This window comes from Cetorhinus maximus, chromosome 15 (assembly GCF_964194155.1).
Source record: "Cetorhinus maximus chromosome 15, sCetMax3.hap1.1, whole genome shotgun sequence".
NCBI lineage: Eukaryota > Metazoa > Chordata > Chondrichthyes > Lamniformes > Cetorhinidae > Cetorhinus > Cetorhinus maximus.
Genome location: NC_135893.1, coordinates 3,265,434 through 3,282,008, shown reverse-complemented (window position 1 = coordinate 3,282,008; position 16,575 = coordinate 3,265,434). Strand labels below are relative to the sequence as shown.

The 16,575-nt window shown below is 43.2% G+C and overlaps 1 protein-coding gene across 1 annotated transcript in view; it reads right to left on the bottom strand.

Annotated features, from left to right (window-relative positions):
* The window catches only part of cfap74 (cilia and flagella associated protein 74), a 240,871-nt gene that overhangs the window by 13,245 nt on the left and 211,051 nt on the right, over positions 1-16,575 (bottom strand). Inside the window, exons 31-34 of the mRNA XM_078557686.1 lie at positions 16,072-16,127; positions 13,815-13,934; positions 1,818-1,970; positions 524-653 (exon numbers count right to left, since the gene is read on the bottom strand). Coding sequence (XP_078413812.1) covers positions 524-653; positions 1,818-1,970; positions 13,815-13,934; positions 16,072-16,127 — 459 coding nt within the window. The remainder of the gene's footprint in view (positions 1-523; positions 654-1,817; positions 1,971-13,814; positions 13,935-16,071; positions 16,128-16,575) is intronic.

Here is a 16,575-nt window from a genome sequence, read left to right as displayed (position 1 = left end):
CTTGTGTCCCCAGAGCATTAGCCTGGGCCTGGATCACTAGTCCAGTGACATTACCACTGTGCCACCACCTTTCCTCTCAATAGAATTGGTCAATACGGTGGTATCCTCCAATGGCTCAGGAACATTATCCAGAAAGTAGCTGAGCCATGTAGACCTGAAAAATGATAGGATTGATGCTCTGTTTGTGCTGAATTAGTTGATCTGAGCTCAAGTGTTGGTAGTGAGTGCCAGCCTGTATGGTGAAACAGGGATCCTACTTCTGACTACTATCCATTAATACTGCCAAGAGTAAACATATCCAGACACTGGGTGAGCACATAAAGAATGGAAACTTGGGTGAGGTGTCACATGGAACCAGGTGCTTCTTAACTCACCAATGTTTTCTACCTTCAGGAGAGAAAATTAGTAAATAAAAGCATAAAATGGAGTCAAATAGGTTGAATTGAACCATTGAATTGTCTGGCTATAAAATTGCTGGATTGAAAATGGCTTCAAATAACTAAGATAATCAAAAAATACCTACCCACTAAAGAACCAGATATTTCATCTGATGCCAAGAATTCTGGCAGCACTTGTTGGTCTCTGTGTTTGCTGTAAGACAAGCTGTCTAGCTTCACACTGAACATGACATTGAGGATTGTGGCATTTTGAAGCTGTCAAAATAATGTATTAATAAAGTGAAGCTAAATTTAAAACAGTGGTTCTCTCGGCAGCATTTCTAACACATATCAGCGTGAGACCTTTATTTATTTTGCAATGAATGGACCACAGACATGTTTCAATAATTTGATGACTCAGATTGATGGCCCTACAGGCAGCTTCGATGTCCTAGTTGTACTGCCAGCTCAATTATAGCACTCTGATAATGCCCACTCTAGGATGGTGAATTTTTTTGAGCATCCCAGACCAGATAGGCCAGTGTAGTCAATTCATGTTAAGTCAATCATATCTTTGCCATTAAATTTGTACTTGCGTAACAAAATTCAATTACAAGCATTAGCACAGGTAAGAGCTTTTGTCTTAGGTTTTTGGCTTATTGCAAAGGAATATATATTCAAACATAACAGGATAAAATTTGTGAATTTGGCCAGAACATAAATTCATTAAATCAATCCTAACATTTCACACTATAATTACTCTTACCCTTGCTGTAGTTTGTAAAATAACAGAAATGATAAAGCACATTACAGACACACTGATGTTTTGTTGTTTGGGCTGTGGCCAAGGTTAAATGAGTTCTATGGGAAAAAATGATTGTGCGCAACAGCAAAAATAATCCAGTTTAAAGTAATATATACAATTAGCATTGCATACAAAAAATGGTTTGAGAATTTCAATCTCAATTCAACCAATAAAATATTGCTTTATCAGGTCTTCATTTGTAGAATTTGCTGTATATTTACTGATGCTTAGGACTAACTTTAATTGCAAAATGTATATTTGACCTCTTAATGACTCAGTGAGGTTATTTGACGAGTAGCTGAATCTCACAGAACAACCAAGGTCCAACATTTGGTTCCCTGTCTATGCTTTACTGGCTGACCTTAGCTGCAACAGCAATGATTCTCTGTGCTCTGGGTTAGGGAGGGAGAAATGAGCCAGAGTTCCTGTACAAGGTTATAATCCATAGAAGCCTGCTTGAAGTGCCAGTGTAGAGACACTGGGCAGGGGAAGAAGTGGATTTAGCTGCCATTCATTGTCATGGTTCAAGCAGCATAAATCCTTGTACCAACAACAAATTAACAATTTCAAGAAAAGAGAGAAAGGAAAAATCTAGTGAGTGAAACAAGAAAATAAATAACTGTGGCATCACTTACCTGAAATGTCACTGTTCTGCTTTGATGTGCAAGAACATATCCCACATCCAATATTCTTTCTACAGAACATGTCACTGATGGGTCTATACCACACCCAGTCAGGATTAGGGAAAGATTTCCTTTGACACTGCGGATTTCCAAAGGTTCATAGAACTGTGAACAGATGATGGGGCATTTCAACTCGGGGTTTCAGTGAATACAGACAATGCACTCTATAACTATACATGGTGGATGTGCTAAACATTATATTGCAATGGAAAGATATCCAGAACTGGGTCATAGCATAAAAATTTTGTTTGGTGGTCTTAATAAATAACAACTAATCAAGGATCTATGCAACTTATACTTTGCTTATAGACGTTAACTATAAAATAACTTAGGTTGTACTTCTAATTCTTTTACATTAGCATGCCCTGCTGACAGAGTATTAGAACATAAGAACGTAAGAAATAGGAGGAGTAGGCTTGCTACACCATTCAATAAGATCATGGCTGATCTGATCATGGCTTCAACTCCACTTTCCTGCCTGTCCCCCAGAACCCTTGACTCCCTTGTAGATGAAACATAGAAAATAGGAGAAGGAGTGGGTCATTTGGCCCTTTGAGCCTGCTCCACCATTCAATATGATCATGGTTGATCCTCTATCTCAACGCCATACTCCTGCTCTCTCCCCATTCCCCTTGACGCCTTTAGAGTCCAGAAATCTACCTATTTCTTTCTTAAATATATTCATATGAACTTAGGAATTAGGAGCAGGAGCAGGCCATTCGGCCCCTCGAGCCTGCTCTGCCATTCAATAAGATCATGGCTAATCAGAATGTAACCTCAACCTTAAATTCCTGCCTACCGCCGATAACCTTTCACCTCCTTGTTAATCAAGAATCTATCTAGCTGTCTTAAAAATATTTAAAGACTCTGCTTCCACTGCCTTTTGAGGAAGAGAGTTCCAAAGACTCACAACCCTCTGAGAGAAAAACATTTCTCCTCATCTCTGTCTTAAATAAGCGACCCCTTATTTTTAAACAGTGACCCCTAGTTCTAGATTTTCCCACAAGAGGAAACATCCTCTCCACATCCACCCTGTCAAGATCCCTCAGGACCTTAAAGATTTCAATTAAGTTGCCTCTTATTCTTCTAAATTCCAGTGGATACAAGCATAATTTGTTCAGCCTTTCTTCATTGGACAACCCGCCCATTCCTGGTATTAGTCTAGTAAACCTTCTCTGAACTGCTTCTACATCTTTTACATCTTTCTTTAAATAAGGAGACCAGTACTGTACACAATACTCCAGATGTGGTCTCACCAATGCCCTGTACAACTGAAGCCTAACCTCCCTACTTTTGCAATCAATTCCCCTCACAATAAATGATAACCTTCTATCAGCTTTCCTAATTACCTGCTGTACTTACATACTAACCTTTTTGTGATTCATGCACTAGGACACCCAGATCCCTCTGAATCTCAGCGCTCTGCAATCTCTCACCATTTAGATAATAAGCTTCTTTTTTATTCTTCATGCCAAAATGAACGATTTCACATTTGCCCACATTATATTCCATTTGTCAGATCTTTGTTTACTCACTTAACCTATCTATGTCACTTTGTATACTCCTTACGTCCTCTTCATAAATTACTTTCCTACCTATCTTTGTGTCGTCAGCAAATTTAGCCACCATTCCTTCGGTCTCTTCATCCAAGTCATTGATATAAATTGTAAAAAGTTGAGGCCCCAGCACTGATCCCTGTGGCACACCACTCATCACATTTATGCCAATTCTCTGCTTCCTGTTAGCTGGGCAATATTCTATCCATGCCAATATGTTACCCCCTACACCATGAAATTTTATTTTCTGCAATAACCTTTGGTGTGGCACTTTATCAAATGCCTTCTGGAAATCTTGGCCAGCAGCTTCTAGTCGGCGAGTGGGGACAGGGCCCGCTCGCTGATGCATAAAATGACGCAGGGATATGTCGGGCGTGCGTCCTGACGTCTCCCTGCATCAGTTAGATTTTCAGTTTGGCAGGCGCGCAGCTGATTAGGCCATTAAAAAACTCATTAACCTGATTGATGGACCTGCCCGTCCAACCTTAAGGTTGGCGGGCAGGCTGGGAGCTCAGGCGGGCCTCAGAAAAAGTGTGAAACCTCGACCATGGACGGGATGAGGTTTCATGAGGGTATTTAAATTTTTATGAAATGCTTAAATAAAAGTTATGGACATGTCCCAACTCATGTGACAGTGTCACATGAGGGGACATGGCAGAGAAATTTTTTTATTACCTTTATTTCAACTTTTGAATCGGAGCCGATCTCGCTGAGGCAGCACTTTGCATCAGGGAGATCTGTGTGCTCTTTCGCACACTCTCCCTCCTCCCCCCGGCCTGCACAGGTAGTGCTGAGTGCTACCAGCCGCGCATTAAGCTGGGCTGGCGTTAATTGGCCCGCCCACATAAAATGGCGGCACGCAGCCAATCGCAGGTGGTGATCGGCTCCGCGCCCGCCATAGGAAAAATTCTCCCCCTACTCTATGTTCCTTGTCTGCTAACCAATTTTCAACCCATGCCAATATATTACCCCCAATCCCATGTGCTTTAACTTTACACGCTAACCTCTTAAGTGGGGCTTTATCAAAAGCTTTCTGAAAATCCAAATACACCACATCCACTGGTTCTCCCTTATCTATTCTACTACTAGTTATGTCCTCAAAAAACTCGAGTAGGTTTGTCAAACATGATTTGCCTTTCATAAATCCATGTTGAGTTTGTCTAATCCCATTGATATTTTCTAAGTGTCCTGTTATCACATCCTTTATAATAGGTTCTATCATTTTCCCTACTACTGATGTTAGGCTAATTGGTCTGTAATTCGCTGTTTTCTCCCTCCTTTCTTTTTTAAATAGTGGGGTTACATTTGGCAACCTCCAATCTGCCAGGACTGTTTCAGAATCTACAGAATTTTGGAAGATGACAACCATGTCACACTATTTCCACGGCCACCCCCTTTCATACACTGGGATATAGATTATCGGGCCCTGGGGATTTATTGGCTTTCAGTCCAATTAATTTCTCTAGCACTATTGTTTTAGAAATACTAATTTCCTTCAATTCCTCCTTCTCACTAGACCCTTGGTTCCCTAGCATTTCTGGGAAGTTATTTGTGTCTTCCTCCGTGAAGACAGAACTAAATTGGTTGTTTAATTGCTCTGCCATATCCTTGTTCTCTATTATAAACTCTCCCATATTGGACTGTAAGGGACCTATATTTGTCTTCCCTCATCTTTTTCTCTTTACATACTTTTAGAAGCTTTTACAGTCCACTTTTATGTTACTTGCATGTTTACTCTCATACTCTATTTTCCCCTCTTAATCAATCTCTTGGTCCTCCTTTGCTGAATTCTAAACTGTTCACAATCCTCAGGTTTGCTACTTTTTCTAGCAACTTTATATGACTCCTCTTTGGATCTAATACTATCCTTAATTTCTTTTGTTAGCCATGGTTGGGCCGCTTTTCCCATTGTGTTTTTGCGCCAGGAAGGAATGTATGACTGTTGCAATGCATACATTCATTCTTTAAATATTAGCCAGTGCCTATCCACTGTCATGCCTTTTGATGAAGTTCCCCAATCCACCTTAGCCAACTCATGCTTCATACCATCGCAGTTTCCTTTGTTTAGATTTAGTACCCTAGTTTCAGATCGGACTACTTCACTTTCCATTCTGAATGAAGAATTCTATCATGTTATGGTCATTGTTCCTGAATGGACTCCGCACAACAGGATTATTAATTAACCCCTTCCCACTGCAAAATACCAAATCTAGGATAGCCTGTTCCCTAGTTGGTTCCTCGACATACTGGTCCAAAATAACCATCTCGTATGCCCTCCAGGAATTCATCCGCCATAGTATTATTACTAATTTGGTTTGCCCAGTCTATATGTAAATTAAAGTCGCCCATGATTACTGTAGCACCCTTGTTACATGCATCTTTAATTTCCTGTTTAATGCCATCCTGTGCTTTATCACTATTCTTTGGAGGCCTATAGACAGCTCCCAATAATGTTTTCTGCCCCTTGTTGCTTCTTAGCTCCACACAAGCTGATTCTACATCTAGATTTTCTGAGCCAATATCCTCTCTCACTATTGCACTGATTCCATCCTTAACTCACAATGCCACACCACCTCCTTTTCCTTTTTGCCCGTCCGTCCTAAATAATGAGTATCCTTGGGGCAGAATCTTCCGGTTGGCGTGTGGGGATGGGCCTGACACGCCGATGCGTAAAATGACGTTGCGCATGCGACCCAACGTCATTGCGATTTTCCTCCGGCGGGCGTGCGCCGGAGACAGCTGCGCGCCCACTGAAATGTTAAGGACCTATTAAAGCCATTAATGGATTAATTAAAGTATGTACGAATGCTGCCCGTCCAACCTTAAGGTTGGCAGCAGGCGAAAAGCCCAAGTGGCCTTCGCGTTTTTCAGGAAACCTCATTCATGGGCAGAACGAGGTTTCCTGAAGCTTTTATAAAATAAATAAATTAATTTTCCCACCTTTACAAACATGTCCCAACTCATGTCACATGAGGGGACATGTTTAAATAAATTTTTACATCATTTATTGAACTTTTTTATTGTCTGTTCAATCTCCCTGAAGCAGCTCTATGCCTTGGGGAGATTTCTGCGCTCTTTTGCACGCATGCGCGAAAGAGTGCAGGCCCCGACTCTCCCTCCTCCCTCTGCCCGCAAAGGTGGTGCTGAGCGCTACCAGCTGCGTGTTACGCTGGGTGGGCCTTAATTGGACCGCCTGCGTAAAATGGCTGCATGCAGCCAATCGTGGGCGGTGATTGGCTCCACGCCCATCCCCGCCCAGCACGCCCGCCATAGGAAAAATCCAGGCCTTGGACATTCAGTTCCCAGCCTTGGTCATCCTGCAGCCAAGTCTCTGTAATCACAATCATATTGTACCTATTTACATCTATTTGCGCTGTTAATTAATTCTACCTTATTGCGAATGTTCCGTGTGTTCAGATACAGTGCCTTTAGGCTTGTCTTTTCAAATAATGCTTAACTAGTGTAAAACGAAAAAGATTAGTGAAGACAAATCTGTCTAACTCAGCCTTGAATATACTTAATGGCCCCAACCACCACTGCTCTCTGGGGAAGAGAATTCCAAAGATTAATGATCCTCTGAGAAATTACTCCTCATCTCCATCTTAAATGGGAGATCCCTTATTCTGAAACTGTGCTCCCTCGTTCTAGATTCCCCGAGACATCCTATCAGCATCTACCCTGTTAAACCCCCTCAGAATTTTATATGTTTCAATAAGATCACCTCTCACTCTTCTAAACTCTAATGAGTATGGGCCCAACCTGCTCAACCTTTTCTCATAAGACAACCTCTTCATCCCAGGATTCAAGTTAGTGGACCTTCTCTGCACTACTAAAAATGCAAGTATATCTCTCCTTAAATAAGGAGACCAAAACTGTATGCAGTACTTCAGGTATGCTCTCACCAATGCCCGGTGTACTTGTAGCAAAACTTCCCTTGCAATAAAGGCCACCATTCCATTTGGCTATAATGACTTGCTGTATGTGCATGCTGACCTTTTGTGATTTATGTACAAGGATGCCTAGATTTCTCTGTACCACAGCATTCTGTAGTCTCATTCCATTTAAATAATATTTTGCTTTTCTATTCCTCCTACCAAAGTGAACAACCTCACATTTCCCCACATTATACTCCATCTACCAAATTTTTGCCTACTCACTCCTATATCCCTTTGCAGACTCTTTGTGCAGTATTTAATGGAGCCAACAGAGGGTCTCATCCGCCATCTGGCGAGCTGGTGAGAGCCTCCCATTACCTCCTTTCCGGTAGGTCCACTGGATTATGTGCCAATCAGGCACTTAACTGGGCAGCTGCAGGCCTTCCCCGTGATAAGGGACTCTGGAGGTGGAAATCTTGCCTTGGTACTTACTCTTGGGCTAAATTTCTGGTTGCCGTGCTGGTAACACCAGGCTGGAACAGTAATTAGGGTTTCGGATACTGGATGGGGACTACAGTTCCTGACAGGCCTGTTAGGTTTGCCTAAAGTTCCTCTTACACAAAAGTTAGCTTTGTTCTAATACATTAATAGACCCCAATAATGAGATGGAAATAGGGGTGGGCACAATTGCCTTCCTCTTTAAAAACGGAATGCATGCATTTTTCACTGGTATAAGGTGGTTATGAAGGTCAAGTGCATTCTGGGATGTCAGGAAATCACTCTTTAAAGGGGTCCAGCTATATTTTTATTTGGGGCAAATGTGAAATTGGACATTAACTTTGAGTTTGTGAGCTGAATTTCCCAATGATTTTTGGCAAGAAGATTTTTAATTGTTTTAATTAAATATCTAGATATGTGAATTGCAATTCAAGTGTTACTTGGAGGAGGAAGCAGCAGGATGAAAGGAGGATTTCAAGGTTGCTTGCAATGGGTAAGAAATGCCCACACAAACAGATAAAACTGGGATTTGAATGCCTAAATGGTCATTCTTCAAGGGGCCACTAGAGGTGATACAAAAAATGACCACAAAACTTTTCAGATTTTTGTGAAACCAGAAAGAGCAGGAATGCAACTCGAAGTTTTGGAAAAATTCTGCTGAGCTGCTGCTAGCCTAGGTTTCCCCTAACCCCCACCAGCCCTTTCCTTTGGGCTTCCCACAGTCCCCCTCCCAACTGCAGGTCAACGACATGTCAGAGTTGGTCAGAATTCATCAATCAAGCAGCTTCAGGGTTCCAGCTTGCTGATTCCATTCGAATGAGACAGGCAGTAGAATTTGGCTGGGGCCTCAGGCTGGCCCAGGCAAGTGTGCTGAACAATCACTGTGCTAACTTGCTGCCTGTATTGGGAAAATTTCTCCACTCCCATGAGTTCAATCTAACAGCAGTAAATTAAAAATATTTGCTCCACCGCTATTGCTCTTTAATAATCCAACAATGCTTTACTTTTCCCACTGTGTGGGCAGAATTCAATGCCCCCCGTAAACGGGTTTGGAGGTGGGGGGTGGACGTTAATTGGGTGAGAAGGTGCAGGATGGGCATACCACTGCATTCCCACTTCCACCTTATTAAGTACGGGTCAGGAAGGCTTTTGGATGGCCTTCCTGCCTGGATACCAATTTAGATCCGTAAGTGCATAATTATTGCCCATTAATAACCAATTAATGGGGGTCCTTCGTTCAGAGACGCTCAGTGCCTAATCCAGGGTCCTGACATTGGGAAGGGGGGAGGCTGTTGAAGGTCACACCCGTGCCCTTGTTTACAACCCCATTCCCCCCACCCTCTCCCACAAATCCCACTCTGCAACCCTTATCTCGCCCTTACCCACCTTTAGCCTGGAGTTCCTTTTTGATCCTGGGCTGCAGGCAGGTGCATTGCTGGCAGCTGCCACCACTCCCGGTGGCGCTGATGGGCAATGGAGAGCTGCCAGCCTTGGATTGGTCAGCAGCTCTCGAGGGGCAGGATATATACCCTCAGGGTGCTTAATCATGGGGAAGGCCCAACGATTACAGCGGGTCTTCCCCAATGGAGGTAATGTGGGGCTCTCACAGTGCCTGGATTAAATTCCACCCCCTGTGTGCAAGTGTGTTTCCATAAGCAGTTTGTAATGTGGTCATGCATTAAATGTCAGCATGATGTCACAGGATAAAAGAGCACGAGGAGAGCGGCTGAGACACAGGATAAAAGAACGCGAGGAGAGCGGAGACACAGGATAAAAGAGCTCGAGGAGAGTGGCGAAGACACAGGATAAAAGAGTGCGAGGAGAGCGGAGACACAGGATAAAAGAGTGCGAGGAGAGCGGAGACACAGGATAAAAGAGCGTGAGGAGAGCGGCGGAGACACAGGATAAAAGAGTGCGAGGAGAGCGGAGACACAGGATAAAAGAGCACGAGGAGAGCGGAGACACAGGATAAAAGAGTACGGAGAGCGGAGACACAGGATAAAAGAGCGCGAGGAGAGCGGCGGAGACACAGGATAAAAGAGTGCGAGGAGAGCGGAGACACAGGATAAAAGTGAAAAAGTGATGTCACAGGAAAGCTGTGACCTGATTGGTTAGTAGAAAATCTGCACCAAATTTGAAAAATAACACTGCAAAGCTAATTAATAAATGAATTAACAGCTGACCACGGCACCATGGCACAGGAGGCCTTTCAAGAGGGGGGAGCAAAAAGACAAGTGGTAGTCGTAGGGGATTCTATAATTAGGGGAATTGATAGCTTCCTTTGTAAGCAGGATCGAGAGTCCCACATGGTATGTTGCCTGCCCGGTGCCAGGGTGAGGGACATCTCTGACCGGCTTGAAAGGATTTTGGAGAGGGAGGGGGAGGATCCAGTTGTTGTGGTCCACGTCAGGACAAATAACATAGGTAAAACTAGGAAAGAGGACCTGTTTGGGGATTATCAGGAACTAGGAACTAAATTAAAGAACAGGTCCTCAAGGGTTATAATCTCTGGATTACTACCCGAGCCACGTGCAAATTGGCATAGGGACGTGAGAATAAGGGAAGTAAACACGTGGCTAAAGGAGTGGTGCGGGAAAGAGGGGTTCCATTTTGTGGGGCACTGGCATCAGTATTGGAACAGGAGGGATCTGTACCGTTGGGACGGTCTCCACCTGAACCGATCTGGGACCAATGTTCTAGCGAAAAGGGTAAATAGGGTGGTCAACAGGACTTTAAACTAGAAAGTGGAGGGGGAAGGGAAGGGTAAAACTCCAAGAAGTATGACTAATGGGAAACAAAGCAGCAGGTTAGCATATTGGGGGGGGATGGATTCAACTTCATGGAAAATTATGAAAAAACTGAAAAGGAGAACCCAGGAGAGGCTATTAAAGTCTCCAGAACACAAAATCGTTTGGAAAGGGCTAGGAATCTAACTTCAAGCACATCAGATAAAGGGACGACAATGAGAAAGGGGACGGGAAATACAGAACTGAAGGTGTTGTATCTGAATGCACGCAGTATACGAAATAAGGTAAATGAGCTTGTGGCGCAGATTGAAATTGGCAGGTATGATGTGGTGGGCATCGCGGAGACAAGGCTGCAAGGGGATCAGGACTGGGAGCTAAATATCCAAGGATATACATCCTATTGAAAAGATAGGCAGGTTGGCAGAGGGGGTGGGGTTGCTTTGTTAGTAAGAAATGAAATTAAATCGATAGCAAGAAACGACGTAGGGTCAGATGATGTAGAATCTGTGTGGGTAGAGTTGAGGAACCGCAAAGGTAAAAAAACCATAATGGGAGTTATGTACAGGCCTCCAAACAGTAGTCAGGATGTGGGGCACAAGATACACCAGGAGATGGAAAAGGCATGTAAGAAAGGCAAGGTTATAGTGATCATGGGGGATTTCAATATGCAGGTAGACTAGGAAAATCAGGTTGGTAGTGGATCCCAAGGAAAGGAATTTGTGGAATGTCTACGAGATGGCTTTTTGGAGCAGCTTGTGGTGGAGCCCACTAGGGAACAGGCAATTCTAGATTTAGTGATGTGTAATGAGGCAGATTTGATAAGGGAGCTTAAGGTGAAGGAACCTTTAGGAGGAAGTGACCATAATATGATAGAATTTACCCTGCAATTTGAGAGGAAAAAGCTGGAATCAGAGGTAACGGTATTACAGTTGAATAAAGGTAACTACAGAGGCATGAGGGAGGAGCTGGCCAGAATTGACTGGGAGATGAGCCTAGCAGGAAAGACAGTGGAACAGCAATGGCAGGAGTTTCTGGGAGTAATTTGGGAGACACAGCAAAAATTCATCCCTAGGAAGAAGAAGCATACTAAAGGGAGGACGAGGCAACCATGGCTGACAAGGGAAGTCAGGGACAGCATAAAAGCTAAAGAGAAAGCATACAATGCGGCGAAGAGCAGTGGGAAACCAGGGGATTGGGAAGCCGACAAAGACAGACAGAGGACAACTAAAAAAGAAATAAGGAGGGAGAAGATTAAATATGAGGGTAAACTAGCCAGTAATATAAAAGAAGATTGCAAGAGTTTTTTTAGATATATAAAGGGTAAGAGAGAGGCAAAAGTGGACATTGGGCCGCTGGAAAATGACGCAGGAGAAGTAATAATGGGGAACAAAGAAATGGCGAAGGAACTGAATAGGTACTTTGTGTCAGTCTTCACGGAGGAAGACACGAGTAACATCCCCAAAGTTCAAGAGAGTTGCGGGGCAGAGGTGAGAATGGTGGCCATTACCAAGGGGAAGGTGCTAGGAAAACTGAAAAGTCTGAAGGTGGATAAATCATCTGGATCAGATGGATTACACCCCAGAGTTCTGAAAGAAATAGCTGAAGAGATAGTGGAGGCGTTAGTGGTGATCTTTCAGGAATCACTCGAGTCAGGGAGGGTCCCAGAGGACTGGAAAATCGCTAATGTAACTCCCCTGTTTAAGAAGGGAGTGAGGCAAAAGACGGGAAATTACAGGCCGATTAGCCTGACCTCGGTCGTTGGTAAGATTTTAGAGTCCATTATTAAGGATGAGATTTCAGAATACTTGGAAGTGCATGGTAAAATAGGGCAAAGTCAGCATGGTTTCATCAAGGGAGGTCATGCCTGACAAATCTGTTAAAATTCTTTGAGGAGGTAATGGTTAGGTTAGACAAAGGAGAGCCAATGGATGTTATCTACTTGGACTTCCAGAAGGCCTTTGACAAGGTGCCGCTCAGGAGGCTGCTCAGTAAGATAAGAGCCCATGGTGTTAGAGGCAAGGTACTAGCATGGATAGAAGATTGGCTGTCTGGTAGGAGGCAGAGAGTGGGGATAAGGGAGTCCTTCTCAGGATGGTGGCCGGTGACTAGTGGAGTTCTGCAAGGGTCAGTGTTGGGACCACAACTTTTCACTTTATACATTAATGATCTAGATGAAGGAACTGAGGGCATCCTGGCTAAGTTTGCAGATGATATAAAGATAGGTGGAGGGACAGGTAGTATTGAGGAGGAGTGGAGGCTGCAGAAGGATTTAGACAGGTTAGGAGAATGGGCAAAGAAGTGGCAGATGGAATACAACATGGGGAAGTGTGAGGTCATGCACTTTGGTAGGAAGAATAGAGGCATAGACTATTTTCTAAATGGGGAGAGAATTCAGAAATCTGGAGTGCAAAGGGACTTGGGAGTCCTAGTCCAGGATTCTCTTAAGGTTAACTTGCGGGTTGAGTCGGTAGTTAGGAAGGCAAATGCAATGTTGGCATTTATTTCGAGAGGACTCGAATATAAAAGCAGGGATGTGCTGCTGAGGCTTTATAAGGCTCTGGTCAGACCATATTTAGAATATTGTGAGCAATTTTGGGCCCCGTATCTCAGTAAGGATATGCTGGCCCTGGAGAGGGTCCAGAGGAGGTTCACGAGAATGATCCCAGGAATGAAAGGCTTAACATATGAGGAACGTTTGAGGACTCTTGGTCTATACTCCTTGGAGTTTAGAAGGATGAGGGGGTATCTGATTGAAACTTACAGAATACTGAAAGGCCTGGATAGAGTGGACGTGGGGAAGATGTTTCCATTAGTAGGAGAGACTAGGACCCAAGGGCACAGCCTCAGAGTAAAGGGAAGACCTTTTAGAACAGGGATGAGGAGAAACTTCTTTAGCCAGAGAGTGGTGAATCTGTGGAATTCATTGCCACAGAAGGCTGTGGAGGCCAGGTCATTGAGTGTATTTAAGACCGAGATAGATAGGTTCTTGATTGGTAAGGGGATCAAAGGTTATGGGGAGAAGGCAGGAGAATGGGGTTGAGAAACTTATCAGCCATGATTGAATAGCGGAGCAGATTTGATGGGCCGAATGGCCTAATTTCTGCTCCTATGTCTTATGGTCTTATGTCCTACTGTTATTACGTTGGATTGAGGCTTTTAGCTCTACCAGGTCATAATTAAAACCAATATAAAACAGACAGATTGCAGTTCTATTATTTTGTGCATTTTACCTAATATAATATGAATTATTTAAAGAAAACAAAGATGAGTTACCGTTTTGTTCTTTGGTGGTGTGAAGGAAAAAATGAGATTGTGAGTTGCTCCTGGTTGAAGGGATCGAAGAGAATTTAACAGCTCAAAAGGTCCACCAGGGTCCAGAACAGATGATTTCAGCTGTAACATTGTTAGTCAAAGATTCACTTGGATAAGATCACAGGAAACTAATATTATTGAGTTAAAGGAACTTAGGCATGCTATACCCTCATGCCTCTGATGCTGACCATGACAGCATACCAGAAGATTTATCCTCTGACATTCTCTTGTGTGGAGAAGCACAATGCCAACCTTGGCAGCATCCCTAATTGGATTTATTAATCTACATTCTACTGTCCCACAGTGCAGCATATTATTCTATTAATAAACTTGGCCAAACTGCATCTTAATGTGCTGCTTGAATTGTGAATGAAATTTAGCAACGCATTTTAAAGCTGCAAGGTTCCCGTGATTCCTACAAGGTGAGCATTCTTTGAGAATCTTTATGGGAAATAGTGGCCCGGGTTTTTGCGTAGTTGTGGTGACACCATGGCTTATCCAAAATGGCACTGGGACCCTGGATCCTGAAGTCCTGCCCCCATTTGCAACAGATCCTATTTACACTGGGGACGGGGAGTTGGGGGGCGGGGGGGAGGGGGGTGTGGCGGCAGGGAGAGAAAGGGGTGGATGTGTTCAGGCATGGGGGAAACCCAAACCCAAACCCAGCAGGGCTATTTGAACTCAGTGTTTCTTTTGAACAAGGTCCATTTCCCACAGTGTGCGACTTATGATTTTTAATAGTAGACATGAATGTGCATAAAAGGTGGATAAGATTTATGGAACTGTCAAGCTGTCAGGTTATTTAAATCCCCTGCTACTAAATTTTGAAAAAAAGCATCCTGCTGTATCTCTGAGTTGAAAAAGATCGGTGTTTGCAATTTCAATTGTTGTTTGTTGACATAAGCCTGAGGGCTATCATTATAGCATTTTTACTGCTTGACTGCTTCCACAACCTGTCATTATCACAGTTGGAGGCTGTAAGTTCATAGTTTGATAGATAACTCTAAATGGTTATTAGGGGATTAGCTGTCTTTGATGTGGGGCTATGAATACAAATGTTTGTTTTTATAAGGTGTTAAGTACTTGAAGGGATTTAAATGTATTGAATGGGCTTTTATTAATGTGAGTATTTCTTATGTAGTGAAGTCTGTAACAGATACTTAGAACTTTATTTTATTTCATCTCAGCATGGCTCCTGAGGGCTGTCCATGTTGGATACTGGGTGAGTTGACATAGGTGGTGTAAGGACAAAGGGTGGTGGGTGGTGGGCTCATGGGTTGACATGAGTTAGCATTAAGTTGGCATGGAAGGTATGAAGAGCCATGTGGATTGGATATGTTAGGATAGGAAACAGTTAAAGAGTCAACTAATGATTAAGTGAGTAATTAGAGGTAAATTCGTTAAGAACATCACTGGGTGATTATAAAGCAGAAATAGGTGGGGATCTGGGAGTGAATTTTTATATCAGTAAGAATAAAGCACTGTGGAAGAAGGCAAGACTTGGTTTCTTCTTTTTTTTAACCTACTAGTCATTGGAGTTTTACAGGGTAGCTGGGCATAAATTGGTACAGAGGGTATGAAGTTGGGTAGAGGGGCAAAGGTTTTCATGGAGGAAATGAGGTACCATGGTGAGGTGTGTGGGACATGAGTTGGCATGGATGGGGCATGGGGAGTGAGTGGGTGGTGGTGAGGGGGTGCAAGGGCTAGAGGGCCCAACTAAGACGAGTCAGAGAGCACCAAGGCAGGCCTTTTAACTAGCCTGCCTTGGAACTCAGCAACCCGTGTGGCTGCCTCCGAACTGTTTCTAGGGGTGGGAGGACCAACTCCAACGCACACCCGGCCCCGGAATGAAAATCTGGCCATTTGGGACGGTTTCTCCCGAGGCAGGTGCACTGAGCTGGGAATTTTCCCAATTCTGTGCACACATCTTGGGACTGAAAATCCAAGCTAGTAAGTGTAAGATAGCCATTTGATTTGTGTGTAGAGGTTAAGACATGGGGGCACACCTGCCAGAAACTGCCCAGTATAAAGTATTGACAGAAATCAGGGAATACATAACCTTTCATTTGGACAATTGCATAGAGCACAAAGAGGTGAAAGAGGAAAAGTAAATATAAACAGCATAAACTCACGTTACATCTAAGGCCATCCAATATCTTCAAGAGACTTCTTGGAACTCATGGAGGAAATAAGTACTAAATATAATAGAAAAGGATACATCCAGGGAGCTTTGAGAGATATTCTGCATCTCGACTCTTTTGAGCACTCTCTGTCCTGCAATAATGGTATGAAAGTAAATTGTACTGACTTAAATTTAAAGCATGTAACATGTCCACAAGGAAAATCGGCCCTATTATCTAAAACGTCCACATCAGGCATGTACCAGGTTTAGCACTTAAGGCTCTTGGAAAACATGAAGGAGAATCAGAACATTCAGACAGATTGGATTATTTAACCAAATATTTGATCAAGGCTTGTGAAATTTAATCAACTCCCACAGAGTGACTGGTGGATTTGACCCAAACTTTTGTCAGAGAGGCCTGACTAAGAGCAAGGAGCATTTGGCTGGAGGAAAAGAACAGATGCAATAGCAAACATTCTGAAGCAGTACACAACACGGGACTGTCAAACTCAAAACCATGGTGAGATTTTCACATGTGTGTTCAAGAAATGTTCTTTTACAAATATTCTGTATTTTGAATTTTTCTCCAACCCTGAAGGT